General features: G+C 40.2%; 1 protein-coding gene across 3 annotated transcripts in view; it reads left to right on the forward strand.

Moving 5' to 3' along the window:
- rgs3a (regulator of G protein signaling 3a) overlaps positions 1-25,000 on the forward strand; it is a 275,278-nt gene that overhangs the window by 76,853 nt on the left and 173,425 nt on the right. For all 3 annotated transcript variants that reach the window (XM_048613560.1, XM_048613559.1, XM_048613561.1), the window contains exons 8-9: positions 9,908-9,998; positions 19,343-19,410. In XM_048613560.1, the coding sequence (XP_048469517.1) occupies positions 9,908-9,998; positions 19,343-19,410 (159 nt within the window). The remainder of the gene's footprint in view (positions 1-9,907; positions 9,999-19,342; positions 19,411-25,000) is intronic.

Raw genomic sequence — 25,000 nt, forward strand, 5'->3', positions numbered from 1 at the left:
ATGCAGTGAAGAAGAAAATAAAAGCTTTTAGTTGATGTGACAGGAGCATAGATCAGAAAGAAAATTATGGGGGTTGAATTCTTTTTTTCTTATTCATGCATGGAATTTAGGCATTACTGGCTAGGCCAGCATTTATTGCCATTCTTAATAGGCTTGGAGAAGGTTGTATGGATTTGACTTTTTGACCATTACACTCCTTAAGGTATACTGATACCCACAATGTTACTACAAAGGAGATCCATGATTTTGATCCTGCAGCAGTGAAAGCACTGCTGTTACCCTTGTGGATATAGAGGTCATGAGTTTGAAAGTTGCTGTAGAAGCAAGATTGGCGAGTTACTACAGTATACCTTTATAGATGGTTCACACTGCTGCCACTCCATTCTTCCTAGAGGGTGGATGAGATGCCAATTAAGTGGGATGCTTTCATGTAAATAGTGTTAAGCTGCTTGTTAGAGGTACACCCAGTATATGCTAGTCCAGTTCAGTTTCTGGTCAAAGTGACTGCCAGGATGTTGATAATGTGGGGCTAATGTAAATGTCAAGGGATGATTAAATTTCCTCTTGTGGAGATGGTCATTGCCTGGCATTGTGTGGCATAAATGTTACTTAACATTTTATTGATATTTGTGATTTTACGATGATTTACCTTATGCTGACAGAATATTTGATGCTTGATTCCCGACAAATTTAACGTTCGAGATAGTAACTAATATGACGCAGTGAAATGGAAGGAAATGAGCACTATTGTAAGCATACAAAAATTTAAAGTTGGCAAAAAATCCATGTGATAAAGCTCTCTTATCTCTGTGCAAAAAGGAAATCATAAAATAATATTGTCATAAGCAATCTTTCATCGTCAAAAAATATAGTTCCTAACTTGCACCAGTGAAACTATATTGACTTTCTCTCAGAGCCCCTATTAAATGCTGTAGTTATATTCTTCAAAGATGGGTCTCCCTGACATAGAGTCTACCTTTTGCTGCATGACCTCCTTCCTTTTTCAAGATTGAAAACGTACTTTTAAATGGTACTTGCCACAATCCATGCACTCTTCATTTGTGATTGCTTGTTCCACTGTTGTCAAAAGAAGTAAAATTTTAATGAACTATTATTTGTAATTGGATTGTTTCCAGATTTGGAGTTTAGATTTATCTCACTTGGAATCATAATAAATGGATCAGAAAATTATGAAAGTTTTTTGCTGAACAAGTGCCAGTGTAGAGTTGAACACCAGTTTCTATTATATCATTGTATATGAAAGTATTGTGTGAAAATTGATTTTCTTGCAGCTTTTTTTTTGGACTGTTGTTGATTTGGGTTTCATGTTGAAATTGAATACAAAATGACAAGATTTACTTCAATCTACTAAACAAATTTCAAAGCAACAACATCAACAGTCGCATTATTTGGCCTATTATGATTAAAGCAGCATGATTACAAACCTAAATTAGGAGCATGAGTGGTTGATGCATCTCCTTCTGCTCTGCCATTCGGTTATATCTTGAGGTTGTAGACATGCTTGCCGAGCCGGTGTGTTTGATTGCAGATGTTTCATCACCCTGCTAGGTAAAATCGTCACTGAACCTCCGGCGTTCTGTCCTGCTTGTTATTTATATGCCTCGGTTTGCTGGGGTGGTTGGTATTACTTCTGGTTCTCTTTCTCAGTGGTTTGTACACAGGGTCTAATTCAGTGTGTTTGTTGATGGAGTTCCGGTTGGAACACCAGGCCTCCAGGAATTCCGTGGCATGTCTGTATTTGGCTTGTGCGATTATGGATGTGTTGTCCTAGTCGAACTCGTGTCCCTCTTCTTTTTCCATGTGTAGTGAGACCAGCGAGAATTGATCGTGTCACTTGGTGGCTAGTTGGTGTTTGTGCATCCATATTGTCAGTTTTCTTCCAGTTTGGTCTGTAGTGTTTCTTCAGCCCTTGCATGATATTTTGTATATTTTACACTGGTTTTGCTGGCTTTGGTGAGAAACACTACATAGACCAAACTGGATGAAAACTGAGTACGGATGCACAAACACCAACTAGCCACCAAGAGACACGTCCAGTTCTCACTTGTCTCACTACACGTGGAAAACGAGAGACATGAATTCAACTGGGACAACACATCCATAATCGCACAAGCCAAGCAGAGACACACCAGGGAACTCCTAGAGGCCTGGTTTTCCAACCGGAACTCCGTCAACAAACTCATTGAATTAGACCCTCTGTCCAAACCACTGAGAAAGAGAACCGGAAATAATACCAACCACCCCAGCAAACTGAGGCATGTAAATAACAAGCGGGACAGAACACCGAAGCTTCACTGGAGGTGCACAGACAATGTTACCTGGCAGGGTGACAAAACGTTTGCATCCAAACCCACCAACTTGGTGAGCATGGTTACAACCTCATCCGCAACCCAAGCTACAAATCTTCTCAAACTTTGGTTATATCATGGCTGATCAGATTTCGGCCTCATCTCCATGTTCCCCTCTGATTACTTTGACTCCCTTGTTAGTCCAGAGTCAATCTACTCCTACTTTAAAAATATTCAATGACTCCATCTCCACTGTTCTCTGGGGAAGAAAGTTTCAAAGATTCATGACCTTTTGAGAAAATAAATTTCTTCCATCTCTGCCTGAAATACAAGAACCCTTAAATGCCATGGTATTTCTACTGATATACTCTTTAGTTTTAATTTCCTAGTTCACTCCAGCTTCAATCCCGCATTATTGGTCTTATTGAAGTTTAGAATATTAGCATGCAATCTAATCTTTTCTCTCTCAAACTGAATGCAAAATTCAATCATATTATAATTATTGCTCCCTAGGATCCTATTAGGTCATTAATTAATCCTGTATTATTACCAGTTCCAGTAAAGCCTGCTGAGTTACATTTGACTATTCAACATACTAATTTAAGAAACTGTCCCGAAAATACTCAATGAATTTATTCTCTCGGCTGCCATTGTCAATTTCATTCACCCTACCCATATGTGGATTAACATTACTCATAATCACTGTACAATGCTCATGAGCTGATATTATTTCCTTTAGCATGCTCTGTCATATAGAGTGGTTTATCTGCCTTTAACTGCGGCAATTCTCAAGTGACTTATTACTTTATTGTTTCTCCTCTCTAAACAGGCTGATTCTACAGCTTGATCTCCAGAACTAAGGTTATTTCTCTATTGTACTGTTGTCATTCTTGATGAAAAAAGCTATTTTTCTTAACTTCTTGTTCTTCCTAAATATTCAATTCCACATCTCATTCCTCCTATAGCCATGTCTCTGTTATGACCTTCATGCATATTTATTTCTATTCACAGTCAATTCATCTGCTTTATTTATGAATGCAATGTGTATTTCAATACAAAACCTTTATTTCTTTTTACTATTTTTGTAATCTGTAGCCCTATCTCCGTTTGCACTCTTTTAGATTCCTGCCCACTGTTCTTCCTTATCATATCACCATTTCCCTTATGGCTACCTACTCTGTTGCCTTGTCTTTTCAATTTAGAATCTTTCCAAACTTGATCCCTCACCCCATTATTTAGTTCAAAGTTCTACTAACACCTCTATTATATGACTTGCCATAACACTCATTGCAGCACAGTTTAAGTGAAAACTTGATTCAGCTCCCATTTTCTCCCTCATTTGAAAACACATTTCCTGTTACATTATTTTTAAAATGGACTTAAGTGCATTAAAATTAAATTAGAGGAATGAAAAGGTGATCTCATTGCAATTAAAACTCCTTATCTAAAATGAAAATTCTTTCCTTTTGCCATTGTGCCTTGAAGATGGAGAGCTGGGCCACATTTTGATCAATATCAGCAGTGCTTAAGAATATTCTCCAAATGCTTTTCCTCATGTAGGTTTGGTCAATGAATTTGCTTTGGCTGCCTTTTTAAGTGGTAGTCATTATGACTGAAGGTGATCTTGATTTAAGTTGACCTTCATATATGCGCAGTTCCAGCAAAAACTGGTGGTTCTTCATGATTCTCTTTATGAATCTTCAAGCTTTTATTCTTGCCTCCTTCTAACCCTCCAGCTTAGTGAAGAGAACACATGACGAAGGCTCAGCTATGGGACAGTACTGTCAGTTTTCTCTTGTTGATGGCTTTTGCAACAACTTTACATTCTGATTGAACTTTAGTTATTCTAAGCCACAAGCATTTCTGTGACAATAAATTCAGTATGAGCCAGTATTTTATGCAGCTCAAAATGAGCAAGGCAGAAGCCCTGGTCTTTTGTTCCTGACAAAATATTTGTAATGCTGGCAGTGATTGCATGTCTCTTGATGTTTGCTCACTCAAACTGAAGTTGTATAGTTGATTATTTCGTGGAACTTCACATCTCAGCTAAATTGTCCCTAGGTCCCCTACTGACACTTCATTCAAAAGATAATGGATACCATCGTCCATGCTGTTATCACAAGCCATTATTTCTGTGGTACTTTCAATAAGTCTCCTCTACGTTCAACCTACTTATCTGTTTCCGGACATTCACCTCCCTTGCCCTCTTCTCATTTCTGCCTCGCAGTCTCTTAGTTTATTAAATTATATTGTACAAACTCTTACATTAACTCCCTGAATCCTAAGTCTTCAATCTTTTATATGGTATCACAGCAACTATTCGGCTCAGTCTATGTGCTGTAAATTGCTTTTAAAGCCTTCAGGAAGCACGTTCCTTCCTAAATGCCTTTCTCTCATGCACACTCTTTACCTACAAGAACTCTTCAAAACCTAGCTCTTTTGGCCTGCTGTGTTCATCCAGCCCTGCACCTTGTTGTCTCGGATTCTCCAGCATCTGCAGTTCCTACTATCTCTGATTCAATTTTAACCCCACTGCGAAGCCTCTTCTAAGGATGCCTAACGTGAAGAAGTTACCCTCCTCCCTCCGGACAAACCTCAAGGGATCTCTCTCCCACTGCAACTCTCTCGTCTATCCGCCTCCCACTCTCTCCCTATTTATTTCAAAACCCCCTTCCCCTCCCCCTTTTCTGATGAAGGGTCTAGGCCCGAAACGTCAGCCTCTCTGCTCCTATGATGCTGCTTGGCCTGCTGTGTTCATCCAGCCCTGCACCTTGTTGTCTCTTTAACCATGCTTTTGTGTATCTTCTACTTCCTACTCGATGTCCAAAAAGCTTTAAAGATGATAAGCACCTCAGGACATTGCTACCCATAAGTGTAAAAGGAATTAAAATTGAGTCACTACAATAGTGGATTCCAGACCGTTGGAGTGATGCATGCACATGCAGAGGTTCCATGCTGATATTTAATGGTGAAGCAATGGTGCTGTAGGATTTTGGGCAACCTTTAATCAGTACTTTGAGAATTAAGTCTACTGAATCACGTAGTTAAACCATTATGACTAAATGTAAATTTAATGCAGATGTAGCTCAAATTGCTGAGCAAAACCTATTGAAGCAACTTAACCAGTCTCCAGCGTGGTTAAAGAATTCCTGCATTTCACTGACAAAAGTTTTACTTGCCAATCTGTATTAAGGTTCCTTGCGCTTTTCATTTTTTAAAAAAAGTTGATACCATTGGGTTGCTGTCAGAGTAAAAAGCATTGGAGGTTCGAAAGAAAGCAAACTGAAAAAAATTTTGTTGATAATTATCAGAAAAATGGAAATGCTATTTGGTGAATGCTACTTAATGAATGCTAAGTGAGTAACTGGCAGCGACTCAGTGCGCGGAATTGCATCTTTTCTGTGCTGTGGCCTTCTATAATTCTATGATAATGTAATGAACGCTTCACCACATCAGATATGTACAACATGATCTGATTAAAGCACATTGAAAATATGACAATTACCTCTTTTCCTCAAAAGTTAATTGTTCGCCTTAATCCTTCACAGCAAATGAAAACTGCAATGTTAACAAGTTTACAAATGTAGCATTAGTGTCCTTTCTTTAAGATCACAAAAATAACAAGTGGAGCCTGAAGCTTTAAATGCTCATTTGTTTGCTATTTATGATATATTTAGTTACTATTTTATAATCTATGAAATTAATGAACTGCAGTATGGAGATTGAAGCATTTCCTTGGCAGTGCAGTCAGAGGAGGGATCAAAGTGAACAACCAGTATCCCAGCATGCTAATTGGTTTATCACCAGCATTCGAACCCTGCAGAAAAGCACTCCAATGTCCCCTCAACCACCTCCAGGTTTTGCAAGTTCACTGACCAGTCACACACTATATCCAGGGTAGATTCCAGGTAGAGGAAGTGGAGAAACAAGCTTCAAATTCTGTTTGCAACGTGAAGCATGTTTTAGACTCTTTAGTGAATGCATCGATCTGCCACCTGATGTAGACTTTGAGATAACATGATGCTTAATGGTTGAGTGAGACAGTGAAAATGGCTTCCTTGTAACCAAGCAAACAAGCTATCCCTAACCCTAGGCACCTTGGAGATACTCTCTTTCCCTCTGCACAGCAGCAATAATATTGCATCTGAAATGGTTCTTACTAATTTCTGGAGTTGTTTGAGAGTAGTGTGGTATTAAGAAAGAGATGGTACCCCTGACCCCAAAGGAACGGTACACTTTACTGTTTGTTTTAATCTAACTCTCTGATATTTAGTGTTGGTTGTGGGCTGACTGCTTAAGAATCTAACATTGCACCATTCGTTATTATGCTGTTTGAGGGTTCTTAAAACTGTCAATTAGCCTCACTTTTTTGTAAATCAAGGGAATTGATTTTTTTTTAATTAAGATGGCTGGCAGGGCCTCCTGAAAAAATTAAAATCTTGATCTCTTGTTCTTAAATTGCTTATTGGAAACTGTTTCATAGATTGCACTAAATTATTCTGATCTTTTATTTTTATAAGCATGATTATTAAATGATTCTGTACCACATTATCTTAAAACAGTGAAAACATCTGTGCTTATTCCTAAACATCTTTAGGCTCCTGTGAAAACCTATAGCCAGTTTGCAGTGAGCACTTGTGATGCTTTTCATTTGTGTACATCTTGTACTTGCTGAAACAACTAAAAGGGTTCATCTGCTCATTTTTATTTGTCAGAAGTCACATGATACCAGGTTATAGTCCAACAGGTTTATTTGAAATCACAAGTGTTTGGAGTGCTGCTCTTTCATCAGGTGAAGATTTCATCTGATTGAAGGAGCAGCGCTTTGAAAGCTTGTGATTTCAAATAAACTTGCTGGACTATAGCCTGGTGTCATGTGACTTCTGACCTCGTCCACCCCGATCCAACACCAGCACCTCCCCATTATATATATTTGATCATCCAGTCATAATCTTGCGACCTGTGTAACCAAAGAAATATCAATGCTTGAATGCTTTGAATATTTAAAATATATATACTTTGGATGGTTCAGGAGATTAATAAACTTATTTTCTGTGATTTATCATATTATAATTCATAAAGTTGAACATTTGGGTGCAGTGCTTATCCAACTTGCATCCTGCTGTGGCTTAAAGCATGCTGCTACTATAAACAAGGGGTTACAAACTAGGAATACAGAGGATTTTTGCTGTGGATTGCACCACTTCTCTCTCTGTCTCTATTGGTTATCATAAACCTCCCTCCATTTTCTATTAAAATCAGAATAGCACAGACCAGGAGTGTTTGATTAGATATCTGCATTGGTTATTCAAAATTAAGAAGCTGTAGATCTTAGTTGTGTGAGTCAAAGAAAAAGGCTTTGCCACTTTCAGGACCAAAATTAAAAAGCAGTTAAATTAACTTACAGATAACTGTAAAGTGGTGTTGAGGAGTAGATGGTATTGTTTTGCTAGAGTTTGAAATCGTGTAAACTCTGTCATATGTAGGTAGCTTTGTTTTATTTCATTTGGATAATTTTGTTTTATTGTTAAAACCAAAACTACAACCTGGCACCTTGTTTCAGAGAAAGACTGCCGCATTAAATCAAAACAAAATATGATTTGCAGCCAATTTTAATTCTAGGGTCTGACTCGTCCAATAGTAACACAGTTATATTCCATGAAATTGCTATATTTTACCTTCTCAGTGGTGAAGTTTGCTTTGGATGCAGGTGCTGTCAAAGTAATTTCGGTGAGGTGCTGCAGCAGAGTTTTAGATTGTATGCAGCTTCAGTATATGGGTAATAACGAAAGTACATATCGATCCTACCAAGAGGACCATTGGTTGAACAAGTTGCTCTATCCTGCATAATGTTGAATTTCTTGTTAAAGTCATGGAGAGCTACAGAAAAAGACCCTTTGGCCCACTGCATGTGTACAGGTCAAAAAAAACCCTTACTATCCTAATCCCATTTTCCAGCATTTGGCCCTTAGCCTTGTTCACCGTAGCATTGCAAGAGCGCATCTAAATACTACTGAAATGTTGAGGGTTTTTGCATCTATCACTCTTATAGACAGAGAGTTCCAGATTCCTACCACCCAGTGGGAGAAAATGTGTTTTTCCTTACACCTCTTATTTCCTCTTGTGCTCATGCAACTTGTATGCACTGTTTTCAAAAAAAAAAATTATTTGTAGGATGTGGCATTGCTGGCTTGGCTAGCATTAATTGCCAGTCACTAATTACTCTAGAACTGAGTGGCATACTCAGCCAATTCTGAGGACAACTAAGAGTTAACTACATTGCTGTGGAATCACATAGATCAGACCAGGTAAGGATTGCAGGTTTCCTTCCCTTGGAGACTTTGGTGAACAAGTTGATTGTTATGGCAATCAACAATTTGCTATCAGATTAACTTTTTCGTTTCCAGACTTTTATTGAATTCACGTTTCACCATCTGCCATAGTGTGATTCAGAACCATGTCCCCAGGACACTGGAGCCTGAGGCCTTGGATTAATAAACCAGTGAACTTACCAATAACGCCTGCACTTTCCCAAGATGGGTGGTGAATGATGACTGTTCAGTCAGGCTGCTAACTTCAGTTTTGTAAATGGCAGGGTTTTGAAAGACAAGGAAATCAGTCACTCATTGTAGAGTATCTAGCTTCTGTTTGTTTTTTGAATTAACCTGTTTGGAAATGTTATGCCATATCTCTGGGTCAGGTAAGGCTTAAACCTAGACTTTCTGGCTGAGATAGGGGACTGCCACTGCATCACAAGACCCTAGTAGGCAGCATCCATCCTGGTCTTATAGCCACAGTCTTGATTTAGATTATGCAATTAATCAAGGAGTTATGGCTGGATATTCACTTGTTTAAAATAGTCACCAACAGTACTTAACTGGAACAATTAGCTAATAATTGTCAGATCTTTAACCTAGAATAGCCTGCTTCAATGTTGGAGGACTTGTAGCTGAATGCTAGAATTACAGGTGAACTGACCCACTCCTGACCTTCGGATGGACAGAGGTCATTCATTAAGCAGATGTTGAAAATTTTAGCTAAACGATCTTAAAGTTGTGTATGATAACAGGCTTCTTCCAGACAGTCATGCCTATCCTTCTATGTGACGTGCATTACTTTGGCTGCAATCATGTTGCCAAATTGTAAACATTTAAGAATTGAATCAATCATGTCCATAAAGGTATAACAGTTAGTTGGTAGAGGGTTTAAAGTTGTGCATTAACTTGAGATCCAGAAGCAGGCTACCTTCAAATTCTGAACATTTCTCTAAGAAAAGTGCATTTTCTATTGTGGGTAACAAAGGAAACTTAGTTATGTTATGTTTACAGTGTTTCTTCCCATTTAAAGAAAATACTTGGGTGTATTTTGAATTAACCGTTACAGGATCTCACAGTAGATGCCAATTGATTTCAAGGTACTTTAAAACCGTACAATTATGCGTGAAAAATATATACAAGTTGAAGTTACTGGAGTAAAATTTAATTATATTTTGTAATCTTGGCCATTTTGTGAACTGCTTTTTGATAGCAAAGTTTTTGAACTTTTCAAAAAGTGTTTTCAGTTTTGGGTGGCTCACTAATTTTTTTTGTTAATTACAGGAAGTCAATGGTTGGTATTATCTACTTGGAGAAGATCTAGGCAGGACAAAACATTTGAAAGTGGCCACACGTCGCCTCAAACCAGTTCGAGGTAATATTTATATGGTTTGAAATTGTTTTCAATGCCATGTGTGACATTTCCTTTTAAACTTAAAGGTAGATGTTTGAGAGACTGTTCCCCCAGAAAGAATATTTTACTGTAAGATTTATCTTGCATAGTCATTCTGAATAGAGCAGAATTACATGCTCAACAAGTCATCCATGTCATTCTGAGGACCAGTACTTTGTGAAACGGAGCTTTCTTTGGAGTCAAGTGTATAATTTTATACACTTGTCATGAAACTACATGATAATTTATATGATGGTGGCTCACAAATGTTGCACATGAATAATTTTAGAAAGTAGCCACTGCATCATCAACACAATGACTGCAGGCTGGATTTCGTCCTATTGTCATTGAGTCAATCAGCGAGGCTGGAACACCTCAGGAATCTGCATTGATAAGAATGACCAGCAGGACCTGATCATATGGTGGTAAGAAAATAAATATAGTTAACTCAGGCTTGCTACAGGATCACATGGTGAGGTGTGGTGTTCATGTCAGGACACCTTTGTCACCTAATCCCCCTGCATATTTAAAGAGTAAAAAATTTAAAGGACTAAACGCTGAAATTCTACACAGTCTTTCTGAAGGAGGATTGCAAGTGAATTGGCTGTCATTGTCATATGTGTGTACCATAACCAAAATCTTCTAGATGTCGCGGTAGAATAAAAGTTCAGTTGGTGGCATCAATGCCTCACTCCTCTTCAGATTTCATCGTTGCATAAGCTGCATGTGTGTGTTTGACTGAAATCTGTACCTTCCTCTCCACCTTTCCCAATTTAGTGTGTATGTGAAGCTGGCAATCTGACACCTCATGGGATCAGGGACAGTTTGTCTGTAAGGGTTATCCTCCACTCTATTAGAAACTGCACCTAGAAACCATAGAAAGCTTATGGCACAGAATGAGGCCATTAATAGGTCATTGAAGGACAACCATCTAGATGTCCTTGAAGGCGCAATTTCACATCCCTTGTACCCAGCACCAATGCAGGTACATGCAGCTTAGAGAATTAATCAGGTGCACATGAGGAAGACAGTGAAGGAGAGGCTGCTGGGAATATGAAGATAGCTGGAGGGTAGTCTCTGACTGAAGAAAGACCCTTGATGTGGGCCACACTCAACCTGTTTAGATGCATAGGCAAATGTGAGAATCTGGTGGAGGTTCCTGAAGATTTGAACCAATGTGCGCAGACAGTGGAGGAGTTCAACCACTGAGCTGCAGCAGTGGGCCAGTGCGAAGTTGTCAGTGCCCTTGTTCACTCTTCCCAGTGCACCTCAAGAGGTTGGCGGTGCTATCTTGCACCAGGAGGCTGGGGAGCTGCAGTGTGATACACTGGAAGGTTCTCCTCAACCAACTCTGAACGTTGCCAGGAGCTCCCAGACCCCTCTGTCAGTGACACAGAGAACCTTCCTACGACCACCACTAAGTCTTGGGGTTGCCAAGGGAACAGAAAGCAACAACTTGCTCTCCCCAAACCTGTAGATGTTGGCTGTGTGTCTTGCAGCAACATGTGTAAGTATTTCATGAATTTCATTTTCACACATTTAAGATTACACCGTTCTTAATATTAAGAAAAAGAATGTTCGTGTCACATTTAAAATATTCACTGTATTCGTTTCACATATCAGGGCCTTATAAAGTTTTCCCTTCAGAAATATGCAATGATTTTTAAGACTGTGATGACTGAGGAAGAGCATTGAGTTCTCCGATGCAACAACATGTACCATCCATGGCAAAAAAAGAAGACTGCTGATTTTATGTTGGTCTTGTTAGTGACCGTGTGGTTGGAAGCAGGTCAGTATGAGGTGGTCACTTTGCCTCCCGTGCTTCAACATCCGTAATAGACACATGAGCAGCTGCATTCCTGTGGCTTCCCTGTAATTTCACTTTAACTTCTCATTCTTATCTTCAGATGAGCCTGCAGCCTTTGCTTTTTCCTCTGGCTGTTTGTATCACCCTCTACATGGCAGTGTTATACATTACACAGCGTGCAACAACTATCCTTTCATTTTTATAAGGTCATACTGGGGAGCCTATGTAAAATTATTGAGGTAGTTGAAGCATCTTCATAATCTATGTTTTGCTTTATAATTGCTGTTATGCTTTGACTAGTAGTGAACTTCTCTTCTGCCTCCCCGGGAGGATTTCTGATGGCCACTTGTGAAGATGGTAGCCTTTCTGATTTCAGGCTTTGACATAACCAAGTGCAACATTAGTATCATAGTCATAGTCATAGTCATAGTCATAGAGCTATACAGCATGGAAACGGACCCTTCGTATTATGTGTTGAAGCATAGCAGCGTTGTAGCTACGACCGAGATAGCGAATACGCACCTGTGCAATTTGCTTACTGTGGCTGTAGTTTAGTTGTACATTGCGTGAATGGAATCTTCTTTTTTTCTGTTAATAAAAGTGGTTGGTTGCTCGGATGATACCTTGATCACAGCATAGTTGCGATATATGTTCAGGTGCAAATCCAACTGTAACTTTTTGCAGTTTTGAGTTCTCCAGCTTTCTGGCATAGTGAACTTGTCTCCTCCGTGATAGAGGCAGGAGTGGCTGCTTAGGAGATGCCACAACTGTCACTTATAGATTCCAGGAAAAATAGGTGGCATACAAGTTGAGAGCTGCAGTAATTTCAGTATAAAAAGCGAAAGAATTGTGGAGGCTGTAAATCAGGAACAAAAATAAAGTTGCTGGAAAAGCTCAGCAGGTCTGCCAGCATCTGTGAAGGGAAAAACGTTAACTCTGTTTTTTCCTTCACAGATGCTGGCAGATCTGCTGAGCTTTTCCAGCAACTTTGTCAGTAAATTCAGTATCACTGGCATAGTGGATCTTCACGGATGCAGGTCATCCTGCAGTATGGTGTGCAATTCTGTCATGGTTTCCTTGAAGAGGTGTAGTCGATGCAAGCACACGCTCTCCAACATTTATAGGTATGTCATCCTGAGCCTGAAAACACTCTGATATTCTGGGGCCTACATCTGCCATGATGCCAGGTCTGTTTTTGTGTTCCCACCGTTTCTGCCCCTGGGCTGCCTGCTGTGGTTTGTGTAACACTGATACCCTCCAGTAGTTGAGGGTGAAGGTGTACTGGTGAAAGATTCCCCTTATGTAACACCCTTTCCCTTTTTTTTTTGCAAGGTGGCCTTGAAGTGCCCTTGCCTTCGGTATATGTAATGCCACTTCAAGTATTCTTTCTGCCTCAAGGCTTTGTACCACCCTTTTAATTTTATGAATCAATACTTTTAGCCTAGTCACCTCATACATCACTCTCCGCCCTCCATCTTGGATTATCAAGTTTGAACACAGGGCTCTCTCCAAAGACAATGCAACTCCATGCGGCTCACTTAACTGCAAGTCAAAAGAGCTCTCTCTGTGAGACAAGTAAGTCACATTTTAGTTGGCAGCACTCAAAAAGCAGGTTATTGAAGTTATAAGAGTCCTCGTGTCCGTTTTGTTTAATCTGGAAAGCTTCATTAAATTACAGCAAATTAGATGTAAATTGCATGCCACTTGTTAAATTTTGAACATTGGTTAAATTCCTGTTGTCAGAGGCAAATTCACTGCTTGCTTACACTCCCAACATAATCTGGAGCCGTTCTTCCACCATTTCAAACCTGCCTGCCCCTATCTTTCTTGTTCCAGTGGATTCCACAAAATTTTGTCATACTTGTTGGTCTTGTGGTGGTTCACAGGTGGACCTACATGAAGATGGTTTAACTTCATTACTTCTAGAAGTGTTGGATTTCTTTCATTGCTTTCTACAGATGTCAACAGTAATCTTACAGTAGTAATTTATCTTGGAAGTATATCGAACTTTGTTTCCCATCCATTCTTCTTATCAAATCATGTTTCTATTGCAATACTAGATATGTTAATTTTTTTGTGCTGTTGTATGTGTTGGATCTTCCTTTATCGTTGCTGGAGATATTGGTGCAAAACATCAGCAACATTGGCTTATAGACAGCAGGGAGGATGCGTATGAAATTAGCCCAAGAGTAAAGAGGCAAATAATAGTGTACATTGTGTGGCAATGCTGGCGGTATAGGGGTATGTCAGAGTCTTTAAGAAGATTTAGCATTAGTGGCTGGAATTGGGTTTGGAGTCTGGCTGGGAGGTAGGCCTGATTTTGGGCCCTCCAGCTTGGGAAAACTACAAGAAAAGGTCAGAGATTGGGAGTTCTACAGTGAGTAATTTGCTAGCGCACAGTGGCAACAAGGTTCAACACCTCCAAATTTAGTTGCAGCAACTCAACAAACCACTTGGAAGAACGAGGAGAACACTATTGGAACTTTGCTGTATGCAAGTTCACCTCCAAGTTACAAAACGTTCTGATTGAGAAGTATGTTATTCCATGTTCACGAGAAAGCAGCTTGTCCAAACAGTATACTTATTGAAGTGCCTGTAAAATGGGTTTTTCCAGTGTCTGCATTATGGTGGACAGCACATGAATACAGCAGACCAGGAAGAACATTTGCAAGCGATTGCATTTAAATCCAAACATCCCTCTTTTTCACAAATAACAATGCACAAATTACTATTTGTAACTGAGTTACTCAAGGTTCCGAATTACTAGATAACTGTTTGTGCATGAGCAGTTCATTGTCCTTGCCAGTCTCTGCATATGCATTGTACACATGGAGGGAAGAGCCTTATAGGGTTCTGACCAGTGCAGGCTATGGCAAGACTTGTGACAGAAACAGATGAGAAGGCCTTTCTCATCGAGAACAACTTACTACATCTTTTACGTATTTGCCATGTGGAAAGGCGAGTTTTTCACTAGGCAGCAGTGAGTTGCCAATTAAGGGGAATTATAGCGCATTGAATGGCTTAATGCTGCAACTGGCATCATTAATATTCACCCAATCTTACCAACCTCACCAAACAAGCTCAACATCGAGAAATCTTGATATGGGAACCTGACAACTCCAGCCAGCTGCTGGCTGTGAGGAGTCTCCATGATGCTCAGCACTTCAAGGCATGATCTGTGGGCACCAGGGCACCTACCTCTCATTAACAGACATTCGCATCCAACTTTCTACCCCTCAACGTGTGTCATGGCACCTCTCCAAATGACTTGCTGGCTGCTTCAGAAGTATAGACCTGCTTTGCAGGGCACACTAGAAACTAGGACTGAAAGGTTGCAACAGGGACACTTTGCCCATGGATTTGACCATGCTGTATTTCGGGGCTGCTCGCTTACTTTCTTAGCACTCACTCACTTATTGCTTAACTGTATGCTCACAGTATCCATGTCTTGCCTTCTCTTGCCTTCCCTTACCATGCATACCTGTTAAAGAGTTGACATTTCAATCAGTCCTGCTGTATTGACATGCTGTTTTGCATGTGCACAAAGAGGGGGCTTGCTTCTTAGTGGGGATCTGTTTGAGACAGGACCTCTTGCTGAGCAGCACACTGATATATAAATCTAACTACTCCGGCGTGTCGCAGCAAACTCATTATAAGTTCATTCAACCAAATGACGAAGTTAGAAACTAGGTCGCAGTCAGGAAGGGATGGTTGCTGTCAGTTATATGTTCCTGGTACAATCAGGCATTAGCACAGTCTGCACTCATTTCAAGGGTTTGGCAATGATCAGCCGTGTGCTTGGGCTACTGAGGGTCAGGGTAATTGTCTGACTGCAGTCTGCAGGTGAGTGGGCAATAGTCAAGCTTGTAGGGCCAGCAACAGTAGTCCAAGGAATCATGTATCATCAATGGAGGAGCTACAAATGCAATGGCCAGGTGTCTGGTCAGTCATGTCTCGGAGCTGTTTTGTCAAAGGTGACCAAAGTTCTGGGGCAGATACAATCCTGGCAGTCAGTCCATTGATAGCTCAAAGAGGTGTGTAATTGAGTTTGTGGTGCCAGACCAGGAATCAGTGTCAAAAGAGATGGGGAAGTCAGCATTTGGGGGAGGAAAACAGGTACTTGTAGTGTTGGAATAAGGATGGTGACCACAAGGGATAGGGGGAACAGCATCAGATGACAAGGTAGCTATTGGGAAAAGGGATTAATTATTGGTAGTGACCACCACATCGTGCCCAAAAAGGGAACAGAGTAGGCATCATTATAATGTAATGTCAAGGATCGGGCAGGGACGACAGAGGTGAAGTTAAGTGTGATGTGTCTCCGCATGTAGAGATGAATGGAAATGGGCTGTCAATAGAAAGTGGTAACAGGAACATGGAGGTTCTGGGGGTACCTGACAATCAAGCAGAGCGCAGTGTTGAACATGTCCAGTGAAAGCTGCATTTCCTACCATTATTTTTGTTCTGTAGATTCAATTTTTTTTCTTTACTCATTCACGGGACGAGGGCATCACTGACCAGGCAGCATTTATTGCCCATCTCTAATTGCCCAGTGGGCAGTTTAGAGTCGACCACATTTTTGTGGGTCTGGAGTCATATGTAGGCCAGACCAGGTAAGGATGGCAGTTTCCTTCCTGAAAGGACATTAGTGAACCAGATGGGTTTTTTTTTCCTGACAATCAATAGTGGTTTCATGATCATCATTAGATTCTTAATTCTAGATATTTTATTGAATTCAAATTCCACCATCTGCTGTGACGGGATTCGAACCTGGGTCCCCAGACACTATCTGGGTCTCTAGATTAACAGTCCAGCGATAATACCACTAGGCCATTGCCTCCTAAGTGGGTGGAATCAGGATTACTTTGGTGAAAAGCACTGGATCAATTTCTGCTAGTCAATATGACATTGAAGGGGCAAATACGTGAAGCAGCCATTTATAAATGGGCACTAACTGCCAGACAAAAACTATTTAATCATAATTTATATTTCCCTCCTGGACACTAACAAGCTATAAGTACCCATTGGACATTGGGATAGGGTAGCACTGACTTATAGAAGGTGGTTAGACAGGATGTAGCTATGGACAGTTAAAATTTGTGGAATGGTAATTAAACAGTCACTATCTGTTTGAGAGAGTGAGGTTGTATATGCCAGGGAGTGCGAGCCATGTCAGCTATGTGCTGTGAGCAACGTGGCGTTGCGGCTGCTGTGCCATTATGCTACCAATGAGAGGCAGTTGTCAACGCTTGTCCAGGTGCAAAGCAGCCATTTAGATAATGGTGTGGGCATGAGGAATGCTGGTCTTTCAGCAAGTATCCACTGAGTGGCGAGCTTGTGGGAGCAGCACGTGTTAAGGTGTGTATTGAATCTAATGTGAAGACCACCATAGTGATGGGATAGTCAGTTGATGAGGTGAGCTTGGTAAGGTATGGAGAGAAATCTCACTGGGCTTTGCAATGAAAATCCTTCCAAATAACGTGATGCAACTCACCCTAAAGCCAAAAGAATGTAAGATTCAACCCATAGCTCTTAAAGTGTCTTGATCCCTTTACGGTATGCATTGTGTTGTTGTTGGCTAGGTATGTGGATAACTTTCCTTCCCTGGGAAGTGTCAACTCCCACGTCCTTTTTTTGTTGCCGTGGCATCTGCAGTTCAATTTCCTTTGTGTTGTTGTGGATTTTAGGGTCTGATGGTTGATGTGCAGGTGGTGAGTTCCCATCCTCCTAATCAGCCGTCTATTGAAGAACAGCTCTTTCTTGTCTTAAATGTGGCCTGCAGTTGTGACAATATGTTATTCGTTACCACCATATAATCGAGGAGGCAACTACTCCATTCAGGTCCCAAGGTATCACTTAGGGATGACTCTTTGAGAAAGTTGAAGGTTTGTACCCTGAGTGGCTCTCCAGGACTCCATTCTGGCAATGGTTTGGCAGTATTGTCAAAACAAAATTAGGCTTTCTGCACTTTCATTTTTATTTTGTTACACGTAGCTGTTATTGCTTCTAGCTTCACTAATTTGTTGCCCATGAAAGAGTAGCTTGGGTGTGGTCTGAAATTAAGTCTTTATAACTGGACTATGCTCCATGAATTCTGTAATTATTTTTCTCCACTCGAATCACCTTGTATACATATGTGCTGAATTAACACTTTTTATTTATTCCTTTTGCAATTTTCACTGCTGCATCAGCCTTTCCATTTGATTGAGGATAGTGTGGAAATGACATGTGATGTTGAATTTCCCACTTGCTTATGAAGCAACCGAATTAGTCACTTTTGAACTGAAGCCACTGTTGCTCATCACAATGTCAAGAATGCGATAATGAATGAAATGTGCTTTTAGGCATTCAGTAATTAGTCTTTCAAAACTAGGCAGGTTCTTCAGGAATAACTATAACTTTAATGCATGATATAAAAACTGAAAGTTCTTTGAATGCTGATACAGCAATAGTATACCCTATGGATAGTTTCATATGAGGCCAGCAACTCTGTTGTACTCACTAGCACCAGAAGGGAGCTGTTGGCCGTTGCCAGTGTGACAGCTGCCTGTTGCATTAAATTGAGGAGGGAATGAGGGATAGGAGTGTGATGGCAGGATAAGTGTTGCATTGTTGTAGTCGTAGCAGAGGGGAAAGGACTGGCAGAAAGAGTGGGATGTAGTGTTCAGATGCCTTGAACAGGTGCTGAGAACCTTGGAGCCTTTCTGGGAACTGTGTGCTCCTTGCATGTTAGTCTCCAATCTGCTGTTGCGTTAATAGTAGTGGAGGAATGTGGCTTTGAAGTGGGACTGTTAGGGACTTTAATTGGCAGGCATGAAGGGAAACCGTCCATGGGCTGCCTTGCACTACCACATGCTTAATTGTAATAGAGGTGGGAGGCTACAAGGTCCCCACCTACGCATCTCACTTGATTAAATGTTCCCTGCCATCAAACTCACTATCGGGAAAAGGCACAAGCTTATTGTCTCTCAATTACTTGTCTTTACTGTTTTCTAGAAGGTTGTGAAATTGCACTCACATCTCTGCAGGAATCATTAGAAGTTCCTAGTTTTTTGATTGGTATTTTTATCAGCTGATGCTGACGAAGAATATGGGAGACTTGCATGTGAATGTCGTTGAGCTGGATGATCTGCCTTGATCATAATGAATGGCGGAGCAGCCTTGAAGGAATGAATGGTCTACTCCTATTTTCTATCTTTTTTATGTCACTTTTCTGATTGGAAACAATGGATCACTTTTAAATGTTCATTTCTTAATGTTTAAACTTGTCGACGCACATTGTTATGAAGTGTAAAGACAAAAGGCAAAAGAGAATTGCAAACCTAAAGAAGTGTTTGTTGAGAAAATATGCAATATTGATAGTCTGGTGAATAATTTAAATTTTGGATAGTGTTAATTCAGAAGATTTCATAGAAGTGGATGGGAATTTGAGCACAAGAACAAATTGGAATATAGAAAGGACTTTTACCTTCACTACAAGACAAAAAGGATGATCAAAAGCTTTATTTGTTTATTTCAGGAGTTGCCGTGAAAAATAATACAGTAACAAATGAAAACAGAGGCATTGAGAATATGCTGCCATTGAAGGTATGCTTGTATTCATCAGTGAAATGTTGAATTGCTTACTGAAATTTTAGCTTCAATAGTTATGAATAAACTCTAAATTTTAATGTTTTCTAAAGCCAGTTTGATGTTTCTGAAAACTTAGGTGTTTGTTTTCTATTCTTAAAAAGATACTGATCTTCGTTGAATTTTTGAGATCCTTTGCTTTCATAATTATGCTATATTGTAATTTTGAAACTTTTAATTTAAACCTCAGTACTCCTTTAATCATATGTCGTAGAGACAATATAAAAGGAGAGAGATTCAGAGCAGACGTAGCAGCGCAAAACCAGGCATCAGGGATGAGAGATATCTGCCATTGGATAGAATGCTCACTTTCAGATTATTGTTTTTGTTTCTTTTCACAAACCCTGCCTCTGCTCAGTTGCTGTCTCCTTCAGTGCAGCTGAAGTTAGCAGTAGAGAGTCTTACAAAGCCTGGAAAATCTCTGCTGATAGTGAGCCCAAATCCAAGCTTAAGGGAGCCATCAATCATTCTACCAGAAGGATGCACTCTGCTGCTGACATTTTGTGGAGCTATGCAGAGTGTGGCAGGCTCAGAGGTGGAATTGAGGGGAAGAGTGAAACCCAAGTCTCCTAGGGATTGACAGGCCTCCACAGAGATTGGGGAGGGAGCAGTAGAGCCTGAGATTCTGTGGGATTCAGCAGACCTAGCGGGTTGCGCAAATGTAGACTGATGGAACATAATGGTAGGCAAGGAGGGGGATGACCTACAGAATTCAACTCCTCACAGTTTACCAAGTTCAAAGAGGGGAGAGGCAGCAGTGGAGCCTGAGTTTTTGTGGAGCAGAAGTGCTATAGTTATATGATTCCATGTCACAAGCATTTTCAAATGTTTCTTAAATCTTAAGCTGTCTTAGGCCAGTGTGGGCCTTTAGCGAATGGTATTACACCAGAAACGTTTCCCTTGTAGTCCAACAAATCCCACACTATGCATTTACCACGAAGCCAGGGACCAACCCTCCATTGTTGGTAAGTATAGAATAGCCTGCCAGGAGAGGACAACAAGCATACCTGAAAATGAGTCATTAACCTAATGAAAGTACAACACCGGAGGTGATGGCATGTTAAAGAGCAAAAGCAACCTGCTATAGACAGAGCTAAGCAGCCCGACAACATGTACATCAGATCACAGCTCTACATTTCCTTTCCAAGTTGTTTCAAGTTGTTTTTCTGATTCAAAACGTATTGCAGTTCCTTCATGATTGCTGGTTCAAAATTCTAGAACTCCCTACATAAAAATACCTAGGAGGTAGCTACGTTATTTGTATGACACCTGTTGGAAAATGTGTGTACCACCAGCTTCTCAAAGGCAATTAGTAATAGGCAATAAATGCCAGAAGTGCCCTTGTCTGAAGAGCAAATGGGGAAAAAAAAACTAAAACCTTTTCACATTAACATTGCCTTCGTATTCTTATCACTTCAAATACTTGTACTTTGGAAGAATATCTCACCATTAAAATAAAAGACTACATATTACAATTCCTATGGAGACTAATAACTTTTAAAAAGAAATGGCGACACGGTGGCTCAGTAGTGATGCAAGAGTGATAACAGGGCTAGGGACCATCAGTTCCATCCTTGTAGTTTGCATGCTCTTCTTGTGTCTGCATGTGTCACCTCTGGGTGCTCTGGTTTCTTCCCAAAGTTGGAAGATGTGCAGGTTACGTGGATTGGCCATGCTAAATTGCCCCATAGTGTTTTGGAGTGTGTAGGTTAGGTGGATTAGCCATTGGAAATGTAGGGTTATGGAGTGGGATACTTTTCAGAGGGTCGGTATGGATTTGAAGGGCTGAATGGCCTGCTTTCACAGTGAAGGGATTTTATGATTCTATGATTTGAGTACTTAGTGTCTGCCTTAAAGGAACCATGCAATAAGATTTCAAGTTTTAAAATTTTTACTGTAAGGAACTAAAACCAACATTAAAACAAATAATTTTAAAATAAAGACAAATAATTTACTAAACAACAAAAAAATGAACTTTTATCATTGTATAGTTACATATTTTGTAAAGAAAACTCATCTGATTTTTAAAAAATGGACACCATCTGCAATGCTGAGCTTGTCCAGCAATTTCTATTTTTGTTTACAATACCTCCAATGACAACCTTTTGAATTCATTGTTAGCAAAAAGATCGCCTAGTGAATTATCTCTGCATTATTCACAAAGGAAGACATTTAAAGTTCAATAAATCTTTGGACTTGCAACAAATAATTTAAAATTGTGAAAATTCAAAGCTTCTGAAAAAAATCAGGTGATTGGAAGGATACCTTTGGGGAATTCCAGATTTATTGACATTGATTTATGGAGTATTACATGACAATTAACACGTCATTTTAAGTTTTGATCTGTAAAAGGTAGGCATTTAAACAGAACTGTAGAAAATTGAGGAAATTAATCAGTATATTGACACCAAATTGAAGGCATGGCACATTGTTACAGAAATAGTGAAAGACTATGGGTCAAAAATAACTTAGCAAGTTGGGAAAATAAGTGGGCTAATGTAGTTGTAGGAATAATGCACATCTTAAATAGTAATATTGTAAGTGGTATGTAGGAGCATTGGACCTTAATGTCATTGAAAAATTCATCCCATTGACAAATGAATCATTGGGATGCAAGCATTTAGATCTACTTTCACAAACATTGTTTGTGAAGTTCAGTTACCCTACACCTGTCCCTTTGAAGTGAGCATGCAAACTTCATGCTGTCTCCTTATCTAAACAGCATGGAATGTGCTGCTGATTGGGTACATGCTGAAAATTGGATCCAGTAAAGTGCATAACCAGTGCATTCTTGGATCCTGGCCTCAAAAGATCTGGCAGTGATGCTGCAAGAAGTTTAATAACATTACACAAGAGGTCATTGCTAAATGCATCGACAAATTATATCTCCTGCCATTGTTCCAATAATGTGTCATGCTGAATTCACCAAATCGCCATAGTTGCCAATCAGCATATTCTAGCAGTCAGCCATTAGGACTGACATTCAGGTACTCTACCTGATCAACAAAATCCTACCAATTCTTCCAGCTTAACGTACACACTATTTCCTTGAACATTACTACTTAGCAATGGCAGACCCATCAACCAATACATTGGTACAGATTGATTTCTCTTTCTGAACAAGGTAAACCATAACAGGAATTAGCAGCACATGAACAAAAGTGGACAGGAATGCCTCCATTACCTCAGCGCTGATTATGTGACTGGCTGTGAAAGAGGCTGTTTCATGTAGTGTGGCGAAGAACGTTCAGAGTGATAGTATATTATACCACCTATGAGTTCCCCTCCAAGCCACTTTCCATCTTATGGAAATATATCGTCGTTCCTTCAGTGAGACTGGTGAAAAGTCCTGGAATTCCCTCCTTAACAGTATTGTGGGTCTAACTACAGCACATCGACTGCAATGGTTCAAGAAGTGTAGTCGACAGCAAAGAAGGTTACCTCTGATTACAACGGGATCTTGATCAGATGGGTCAATGGGCCAAGGAGTGGCAGGTCGAATTTAATTTAGATAAATGTGAGGTGCCGTATTTTGAAAAAACAAATCAGGGCAGGACTTGTACATTTAATGGTAAGGTCCTGGGGAGTGTTGCCAAGCAAAGAAACCTTGGAGTGCAGGTTCACAGTTCCTTGAAAGTGAAGTCTCCGGGTAGATAGGATAATGAAGATGGTGTTTGGTATGCTTTCCTTTATTGGTCAGTGCATTGAGTATAGGAGTTGGGAGGTCATGTTTGGCCGCACAAGACCTTGGCTAGGCCACTGTTGGCATACTGCATGCAATTCTGGTCACCCTGCTGTAGGATGGATATTGTGAAACTTGAAAGCGTTCAGAAAAGATTAACAAGGATGTTGCCAGGGTTGCAGGTTTGAGCTATAAGGAGAGGCTGAATAGGCTGGGGATATTTTCCTTGGAGCTTCGGAGGCTGAGGACTGATCTTAGAGATTTATAAAATCATGAGAGGCATGGATAGGATAAATTGACAAATTTTTCTCCCCAGGGCTGGGGAGCCCAAAACTATAGGGCATAGATTTAAGGTGAGAGGGAAAAGCTTAAAAGGGACCGAAGGTGCAACTTTTTCACACTGAAGGTGGTGCGTGTATGGAATGAGCTGCCAAAGGGAGTGGTGAAGGCTGGTACAATTACAACATTTAATAGGCATCTAAATGATTATATGAATAGGAAGGGTTTAGAGAGATATGGGCCAAATGCTGGCAAATGGGACAGATTTATTTCAGATATCTGGTCGGCATGAGTGAGTTGGACCAAAAGATCTGTTTCCATGCTGTATATCTCTATGACTGAGACAGTGCGACACCACCTTCTCGAGGACAGTTAGGGACAGGCAATAAATGCTGGCCCAGCTAGTGACATCAATGTCACATGGATGAATTGAAAGAATCAAAATCCTACTTGCCCCTCGTCCTGCAACTGCCAAGGTGTACAACCAGTGTGTTTTGTGACCATGCATTTCTTGCTTCTGCCTCACTTCTTGCCCCACCCATCCCTTCTGTATTTTGAGATACTGAACTGCTCCCTGCCCAGCTACAACTGTCTGATCTTTCTGTACAGTTAGCTAACCAGCCAAGTCTGTACCCACTCATGTCAAAATGGTGCAGTTTGATGTTGAGCCATAAAGTCCAAATACTGCTTGAGCTTTTCCTGCAAGCCTTTCTGCAGTCTCTCTCAATGAAAGTTAGCAGCACTCCATTGTAGCGCTACAGGAAGCGCTACAAGCTGAAGTGGCTACTGTAAGGCTCCAAGGTAAGTCACAAGGGTGAATAGTTTACTTTTGAATGTATTATTGAAATTATTGTTGAATAAAGTTGTAATGGAATTCTTCTCATTCATGGCTTTTACTTCTGGAATTTGAGTAAGAGGGCACTACGAGTGCACATAGTTGGTACATTCGCAGTGACAGGGGCAAATTATGTTTGAATGATATCTTGGGGAATCCAGAGTCCCAGTATCACTCATAGAGAATTCATCTGGAAGCATTCCTACTTTTTCCCCCTCTTTTTCTGTTCCTCAACTACCACCTCTACACAATGCTGTCTCTACTGCCTGTGCTTCCTTTTGGAATCAGGTTTCAGCCAAGAGGGACTGCAACTAAAATCCCCATTGTTGAAACAGACTTTTTCCTAACAGGCATGCAAATTATTATAACCTTGTAAAGATCTGGAACAAGTTCCTTTGAAAATCCAAAATGTTTCCAAAAATTCAAAATGTTTCCAAATTTCCTCCAATGAAAGATCAATACTGCACTTTTGCTAGGTCTGCAAAAGGAAAAGTATATTGAAACCTGTTCACCTGAATCCACTTTCAATCACTTCATTTCAATCATCCCAGTTGAATGGCTGTCCCTTTAAACAATACATCTGCGGGGAATCAGTGGGTGGTTGTGAATGTTCCTCAGGCAGCTGTATGTGTGCATTTAAGATTGGACATTAACAGGACCTGTGCGGTTCAAAATGGCTGGAATTGTGCACTAAATCAATGTTGGATGCTATAGAACATCACAAACAGTTCTGCGTCTACCTGGTACACACA

This window comes from Rhincodon typus, chromosome 28, assembly GCF_021869965.1.
Source record: "Rhincodon typus isolate 14 chromosome 28, sRhiTyp1.1, whole genome shotgun sequence".
Classification (NCBI taxonomy): domain Eukaryota; kingdom Metazoa; phylum Chordata; class Chondrichthyes; order Orectolobiformes; family Rhincodontidae; genus Rhincodon; species Rhincodon typus.